Raw genomic sequence first — 8,658 nt, forward strand, 5'->3', positions numbered from 1 at the left:
ATCCAGCTTGTCTGTTTTGAAGGGATTTTTACATGGTGAAGATGTAAATAATCAGCATGCGAGTGGAGATATATGCAGCTCTTGTGTCCAAGAACTGAAAAAGCCCACGAGATCCCTGGGAGAGGCAGGGGAAGGCGTGCGGCTTGTGCTGGTTTTCCAGGTAAGGCCTAAGGAGCTGGGCCCGGGAGCACAGTGCATCCCTAACCCGATGCTCCCCTCGGGGCAGCGGTACCTCGGGAGGTGGCCGTGCTCCCCTTCCAGCTGCGCCATGTCTCCTTTGGCCACCTGCTAACTTCGCGAGCCGCTTCCAGCGTAAGTAGCGGGGGCATTTCACCCGGGTGGCACGGCTTAAAATGTGAACTTTATGGCATTTGGGTTCGGCTACCACAGCCCTGTGCGGTCGTCCCTTTTTGACCGCGACCCTCCCGTTGAGGAGCAGGGGGAACGCGAAGCCCCGGGGGCGGGCCGAGGCTCCCGGGGGTGCGGCGGGGCCGCCGCAGCTGGTGCTGAAGGACAGCTCCGCTCACCTGCGCCCGGCATTTTGTGGGCCCCGGCGGGGAGAGGCCCGGGCGCCCCGGGGCCCAGCGCGGAGGCGGCCGCGCTCTCCCCCCTCACGCCGCCATGGCCGCTCGCCCCCTCCCCCCCACTTCCCTCACGGCTCTTCCCGCCCCCGCGCGCGGCGGGAAAAAGGCGGGGGGGGGGGGAGGGGGACGCGAGGCCCGGGTGCGCGCGCGCCGCCTCGCTCCCCGCCCGCCCCCCGCGCCGCCTGGCTTGGCCCCACCCCACGTGACGCGCGCCGGCCAATGGTGGCGCGGGGCGGCGGGGATCCGGCTGGAACCGGTTGGGCCGCGTCCGGCTCTATATAAAACTTTATAAACAGCCGATTCAAATTAGTGGGGTCGGGAGGCAGCGCCCGCAGCCGGCAGCGAGAGCCCCGCCGCGGCGCCGCCGCCCCGAGCCGCCGCACCGCCGCTCTTCCCGCCCCTCCGCCCTCCTCCTCGAGCCCCTTCCCTCCCTTTCCCCGCTCCGCTTGTCGCCGCCGCCGCCGCCGCCTCGGGCCCAGGGAGCTCGGCCCTTCCCCCTCGCCCCCCCTTTTCCTCCGCCTTCTCCCTCCGCCCCCTCCGCCGGCCGCGCTCCGCGCACGCACGGCACACGCCGCCCGCAGACATGCCGAAGAGAAAGGTACGTGGCGGGGGCGAGCGGGGCGCCCCGCTCCGCTTTGCGGGCCGCCATTTCCCCCCGTTCCTCACTCGCCCGCGCCGGTGGCGGGGGGGGCGGGACTAGGCCCCCCCCCCCCCGTTCGGGGCGGTAACGGCTGCGAGGCGGCGCGCGAGCGGAGGCCGCGGTGGGGGCGGGGCGGCGCGGACCGTTACCGGCGCTAACGGCTTTAACGGCGCGCGGGGAGGGGCGCGGGGCCGGTGCGATCCGGCTCGTTTTGGCGGGAGGTTTGGCCTGGGCTCGGGGAGGGGGGGGGAGGGGAGCGGCGGGGCCCGGCCCTTCCCTCCAGCGCGCGGGAAAGGGCGGGAAGCGGCGGCCGCTTTGCCGCCAAAACCGCCGCCCCGCGGGGGCAGCCGTGGGCGGGAGCGGGGCCTCCCTGAAGGGGCAGCCTCGTCCCCTGCCTCCTCCCGCCTTCCTGGGGGGGATCGCGGCTCCGCTTCGCTGTGGGGCCCTGCCAAAACCCCCAAATCTTCCCCCCCACGCACCAAAATCCGCGCGCGGCCTCAACAGGCAGGTGGGGGTGGAGCCGCAGAGCTCCCTTAGGGCCTAGGCCCGAAAACAGTCGCCTCGCAGATACCGGGGTTAAAGACAACCATGTCGCTGCGGGTGCATGTGGGGGCCGAGCCTTCCTGCTCGGTGCAACTTAACGTTTCGTGTTCCTAGGCTGAAGGAGATACCAAGGGCGATAAGGCCAAAGTTAAGGATGAGGTAAGAAGTTAAATATTTTTGCGAAAGTTGGAGCGTAAGGTGTTTGCATTGGGAGACTAGGTTTAACTTTGTTGAAATTGATAGCTGGAGTGGGGGAAATGGCACTTAATTGATGCTGTCCTTTTAAAGTATTAACCCTGTGCCTTTTAATCTTAACCATGAAAAATGTGCTAACTGCTGTCAAATACCGTTTGTAGTGACTTAAGCAGTGTATCTGCTTGTTTCTTGATAGTAGGAAAAAAAAAAAGTAAAACTCAAGCTCTTGTCCTGGGATTGTGTCCATTTGAAATAGGCTCATTTAGATGGTTTTGGTTGTTCATATTCTATGACCTTATTTTTCATCTTTTTTCTTTTTAAACAGCCACAACGGAGATCGGCGAGGTTATCTGCTGTGAGTATCCCGTTGTTGAGGAGAGGTGTCACAGCATTTATCGGGCTTGAGTATTAAATACTGCATCCGTATGAGAACCCAAGGTATTCCAGAGGGATGCATTGTTCGCCTGAAGGAATGTTGTTAGCTTAACAAACTGCCCCATTGTGTGGCCTTCTGGGAGTGGTAGAATAATTGTCAAATCAAGCAAGTGCTTCAATTTCAAATATCGCTTTGATTTATTTTCCTAAAACTAAACTATTTGAATTGACTTAAAAAAGAGAAAGAAAGAAAAGGGCAGCTCATTGTTTTAACTGCTTGTGTAGCATGAGTATTTTTTTTTTCTATAGAAACCTGCCCCTCCGAAGCCAGAGCCTAAACCTAAAAAGGCAGCTCCAAAGGTAAGTTGGTGTGTTGTTAATCTTCTTGCTGAAAGGTAGATAGGTTATAAGTACAGGTTTGACTAGTAATAATTCATAAAACTTTGAGCATCGGTGTCTCTGAGACAGCAATCATTTGAGAATTTAGCTGCCTTGTTACTTATAAAGTTGGACTGAAAGCTTCTATACTTTATAAAACTTGCATAAGATTGTCTAAAACTAACCAAATAAATGAGGAAACTTTACAAAGGTCATGAATCTGTCTCAAGCATATAAGTACTTGTGTTTTGCTGCATTCTTTCTAGGCCAACATCCAGTGTTGGGTTTTACCATCCTAGTTTTTGAATTCTTGTGGCTGAGTGGGTATCAGGGATTTTAATGGTGTATGTCATCTGATATTGGCAGAAAAGTGAGAAGGTGCCTAAAGGAAAAAAGGGGAAAGCTGATGCTGGCAAGGAGGGCAACAACCCCGCAGAAAACGGAGATGCCAAAACAGACCAGGTATAAGAGTGTTTCTAGCAGCTTGTGTTACTTCAGTGACTTCATTTCTTTTTCTTTTCCATATCAAGTATTGGCAGGTCCAGGCCTGCACTACTGAAGTGAAATTATTGCTCAATTATTTAGACCTGTTGTTTATGACATTAGCAACAAGTCTGCAGAGTATTCTTTTTAGAAAACACAGTTTGTACTGTCTGGTTGGTATTGAGTTAAAATAAAAGTTGTCTTTTTGCCAACTGAAATGAAGTTACTCTATGAAAATCATGTTAACGCCTTGTTCTAAAAAGGAGTAAAGTTAAAACGCCTAATGAAGCATTTTCAGGTTTGCTTTTAAGGTACTTATGGATTTCATTTTGTTTAAAAAATATGATGCAGCTCAGATAAGGGTGTTCTTTGTTTTTTGGGTTTTTTTTTTTTTTTTTCCCCATTGGGAAGTTTGTTGGTGCAAGTACATGGTGTGTGTTGACCACTTCCCCTTTTCCTTTCAGGCACAGAAAGCTGAAGGTGCTGGTGATGCCAAGTAAAATGTGTGAATTTTTGATAACTGTGTACTTCTGGTGACTGTACAGTTTGAAATACTATTTTTTATCAAGTTTTATAACAATGCAGAATTTTGTTTTACTTTTTTTTAAGCTATGTTGTTAGCACACAGACCGCTTCGTTGTTGTGTTTTTGGGGAGGGCGGGAGGGAGGGGCAGCGGGGACAAATGTCACTTAGTCTATTTCTCAGAACCTGTATTTTAAAAAGAAAAAGTTTTCCCCCTCCCAGTTTTTTTGGAAGAAGGGCTCTTCCTGAATAGAGGAGGAAGGATTCCTTCGTGCTGCACGTCTGTCAAGTTTTGTGAAGTGCATCAGAGTGAACGTTGAAGCTCCCAAGATGCCTCTTGCTGGCCTCAAAGCTGCAGTTTGCAATGCCCTCTGTGTTTTCTTTCATGTCCTCATCGTTGGCCTAGAGCTTATCACTCCCAAATATGGCAAAAATGGCATTTTGGGACTTAACCACTCTAAATGCATTGTCAACTGATCCAGACTTCTCGTGTTCAATTTAGGATATAATGGCTCTAAAAAGAGCTATATTTTCTCTTTTATACTGTGGATCTTCAGATTAAGAAACCTGCGGTTTTATTTTTATTTTTTTCCCTAAAAGTCAGGGTAGGTTTGTGAAAAGTTGTTAAACAACATACTAAATGTGAAAGTGTCCACCCTCACTCTAAACTTCTCCTTCTACAAGTATGAAATGAAGATTCTTCAGTTTTATAGCAACTCTTATGTTTTGGTAGTCCACAAAGGGAGGGGAGTTTGACAGTTGTTGTAAAATGTTGCAGATTGTAGCCCATGTCCTGCCTAAATTACCATGATTGTTTATGAAAAGTACCTTTAATAAAGCTGGATACGGTTTGGCTTGGACTGTTCTTAATGCCTTTCTAATTTCTCTTGCCTTTATTTCATCTCTGACGTGGTATATGCTGCAAGAATATAGTTGCTGTGTGTACATGTAAGCATTTAGATTTCATCAGTGTTTCACTAATGGTCAAGAACTTGTTTTAAGCGCATTAATTCTGATGCGTAGGCTTTATTTGCAAGTGGAAATCCAGATCTCCTTAATTCCAAGTTAGATAAGGTAACCTTTCTGTGGGGGTGTTTCAAAACTCGGAGCGCCAAAATGCAGCGTGTAGGTGAGTCTGCTGAGAACATCTGCCTTCATTGTCTTAAGTACTGGTACAAAAAGGTGGAAACTTCAGTTGCTGTACAGGAAAATAAATTCCGTTTAGCCTTGCTTTGTAGTGAAAGCAATAATAGTTTCATAAAACTGATTGTGTGTTAGATGTCTGCACTTAAGTTTGAACATTGTTGCTTCTAATCAAATGCAGACTTTGCTATGGTAGTGACTAAGCCGAAGACAAGATTTTTTTCAGTAAAAATGCACCATTTCTTGTAGTTGCTACTTGTACCTATTGCATGGTTGCAAACCCAAAACAAATGTATAAATACCTCCTTCAGCAGCTTTCTCAGAGTTTTTTTTTTTTTTTTTTTTTTGTATCCCCACTTGGCATTTCCTGGGACTTCCTTGTCCTTGATTACATTCAATGACTTGTTGTAACCTGTGCTGCTTCTGGGGAGAACCCAGCGGGTCCTGACAAACGTTTCGCATCCAGTCCTCTGTGTCTAGTAATGGTGCAGTCTGCACCAGATGAGAATGTACCAACGTCAACTTGTTCAATCATGCACTGCCTAGTTAGTAAGTCTTAATATTTCCCCCAGAAAAAAAAAATGAGGTATCTTTTTTCATACCTAAGAGTCTTACTGGTGTGAACTGTGCTGGTGCGCTGTGTGTTATGTTGCAGGCCTCTTTTTCCAGCCAAACAGGAAGGTGACTCCTCACTCTGTGTGATAACAACCATGTAAGTTTATTCGTGGTAATTCAGCCACGTTATTGAACTGCTAATGATTGAATTGGTAGGTGTCATTGTGTCATAGGTGCTCCAAAAATTCTAGTCTTTATCACACACATAACTGCACCCATAGCGTGGTCTATTGTGGAACACGGCTGTACGTGTATTAAGCACTGCGAGATTTAAAGTATCTTTTATAGTGTATCCCAGTGGATGTGCCCTGATCCTCGAGTTGTATTTTTTTTTTTCCCTTTGACATGATGGGACATGCAGGGCTCATCTATTTCTCCCTAAGCAAATAGTGGGTAAAGAGTGCTAAAGACAGTAAATCCAACTAATTAGTTCTGTAAATTAAACCATAAAGATCGGCCAGCCCTGTGCTACAATCATGCATGTTTAGTGGTTGGAATAGCCACAAATCTGCATCTCTGGCTGCCAGAATGCCTTAAGCTAAGATTTATTTATTTATTTATTTATTTTCCCTTTTTATTAAACCAGTCATTTCACATGGAGAATTGTCTATCCATTGCCTGGGAATGTGATTTATGCTTTCAAGTGAATTAAGAGAAAAAAAAAAATATATATATATATAAAACTAATCTGTGATCCACAGTAGGTGCTTGCTCTCGACCAAGGGATGGGAAGGGGATAATGAAGGGGGTCTAATTCTGAGTAAAGTTTGATTGAGGCTAATGAGGATTAGGTACTACAAACTAATAGAGAGCTCCAGGAAGTGCTAGGATGGCAGAAAATGTGCAGTGTGATAGAAGAACGAGAAAGAGCAAACCTCAATGCCTGGATGCTAAAAAGAAAAAACTTTATAAATTTTGACTCTAAATGGAGGATTTCTGTTACGGTGTATTTCGGTTTATCTTACTCCATTAACCTTCCGAAGTTTATTGTGGGATTTTAAACAAAAATTTCCCCCAGGAAATGGCTCTCCCCTCCTCACGAGCTTCTAGCTCCTATGTAGAGGTGGCACCTGCAACAGTGCTCAAGCAAGAGCAAGTTACCCCAAATGAGCAGCACTATTTCAGTGTTGCACAGACAGGAGGAGATTAATTTTGGTGTGCCTTTATTCTAGCAAAGTGCTATCTCTGTACTTTATGTGGAGGGAAATACAAGGCATTATCAAAGTATAAAACCGTATATTAGGGGTCCTAAGTGAAGCCTGAGGACTAGTTGTAAACTTCAGCAATTAAATTACTTTTTGACGTAATTTCCAGAGAGAAATTTGTCGTAATGCCAAAGGTTGTTACCATGTTTGGGGTGTTCAGTGTATGGATTGTTGCTGGATTGTAGCCTGCCTTTTAATGCCTGGGTTTCCCTGCCATGCCATGACAAAATGAGCTTCCTTGTTGGCAAGTGCTCCAGGAATCAAGGAAGGAAATTCCATCAATGTTGAATTTATCTCACAGAAATACCCACAGCCCCAGAAGCGAGCTGGATCCGTGGTGTGTTGGCAGGGTCTGGCAGATCCTCCATGACCGTTTGCCCGAGTTTGGTGGATTTGGGGACAGGGAGTCCAGTTGGCTTCGTTAACCAGCGGTTGATTAAGAGCCTATTCCTTCCCTCTGCCACACGGTGGTACCAGGAAACACTGAATCGCTGCTCAGAGCCCTACAAATGGCAGGCGGAATCCAAGGCCATCACCAGCCACCTGGTAGCAACCTTGGGGGGTTGAACCCTGCTTTATCACCCTCTCAAATGTGTCATTTCCTTTCAGAAGGCAGCAGGAGCCAGAGCTCCCTATGGCCCTGCTGCTCTCCCAGCTGCCAAGATCAGCGTGAGACGAACGGGAATCACACGAGCGACTCAAGTCTCCCTTCAGAGCCCGTCCTGTGGCTTCATACAACCATAGCATGTGAGCACTTCCAGTTTTTTGTTACATTTTTGCTGAAAAACCATACAGAGTGTGCAGTTTTTGTGTTTCCAGGTGTACCTGACATCCCCCAGGAAATGGGCAGTATAGCAGGTCTTTGCACTTAAACCTCCCAGCTTCTGTTTTAAGATCCCTGGCCTTTTTTGTTTGTTTGTTTGTTTCCCAGCATTTATTACAGCTGCTATGACACATGTCCAGAAAATTTAAGCCTAAACTCGGCTTGTTATGCATGTCATCTATCCTCAGCTGGGGAAGGGATACTTTACCTTAAACCCAGAATAAATAGTCTGGTTGGTTTTAGTTGTGCTGATCAGCCTTGCTGAATCTTCAGGATGAGATTCTAAGTTAATTGTTATTATTTAAAAAATGATATGTCACTTTACTAAAAAGCTTCTTACACTTTTTGTTATGTCTCCCTTTATGTTCTTATGCAAATATTCTGAGTGCTTTTGTTTTCCCTCTACAACCTAAATGCAATCTGGAAACAAGAATTTTAACCTTTGTGCTAATCCATGATGTTCTTTAGCAGTTTCGACTTGATTGACTTTTCTGAGGTGGTAAAACACAGTTTTGCAGCCTGCAACTTCTAGCAGCCTTGAGTTAACATGAGCGGCAGCTCCAACAGCGACATCCTTGGCTACGTCGCGGGCTGAGGCAGTATCATCATCATCATCTATAGAAAGCTGCCTGTCCTTCAACTTGGGTGTTATGAAACATCTCAGTCCTGGGTCCTTCTCACACTTGCTTTCCGTGTTGCCTTTAACCAGGAGCAGCGCATAGGGCCGCAAAGGAAGCGGCTGCTTCCAGGAGCTGGGGACGTCACAGCCGAAGCACTTGACACCCTTATGATACTTCCTTGAAGCGGATACAACACGGAAAGATGAGCTCCTGGTAAGCCAATGATTCCCTTCTTCCAGTTCTGCATACTTGACTGGGGCAGGAATTACTGGGAAAGATGCATGTTTGGGAAGAAGTGAGCAAAATACTGCTCAGGATTCCAGGGAGACACCGAGATTCCCAGTCACTCCCAAATACAAGTGCTCTGATTGAATGCTGAAACTGGTAGTTTCCAGGACATCTGATTATCTGCCATACAGAAAAATAGGTGACCTGGATTTTATTGAGATGTCTCAAAAACCAACCAACTAAACCACAGGCCCAGTCTCCATTTGCTGCTTTATCCTAGATAACAAACCTGCTGTGATTAGT

The 8,658-nt window shown here is 47.3% G+C and overlaps 1 protein-coding gene across 1 annotated transcript; it reads left to right on the forward strand.

The window, feature by feature from the left end:
* The first annotated feature begins 1,078 nt into the window (after positions 1–1,078).
* Positions 1,079–4,586, forward strand: HMGN2 (high mobility group nucleosomal binding domain 2). The gene is made up of 6 exons (XM_088531130.1): positions 1,079–1,182; positions 1,882–1,926; positions 2,288–2,317; positions 2,647–2,697; positions 3,082–3,177; positions 3,663–4,586. The coding sequence occupies exons 1-6, from the start codon at positions 1,168–1,170 to the stop codon at positions 3,696–3,698; spliced, it is 273 nt and encodes a 90-aa protein (XP_088387256.1). The 5' UTR covers positions 1,079–1,167; the 3' UTR covers positions 3,699–4,586.
* Positions 4,587–8,658: the final 4,072 nt, after the last annotated feature.

Source organism: Tinamus guttatus, unplaced genomic scaffold (genome assembly GCF_059628265.1).
Source record: "Tinamus guttatus ecotype Peru unplaced genomic scaffold, ASM5962826v1 Tinamus_guttatus_pri_ptg000397l, whole genome shotgun sequence".
Classification (NCBI taxonomy): Eukaryota; Metazoa; Chordata; class Aves; order Tinamiformes; family Tinamidae; genus Tinamus; species Tinamus guttatus.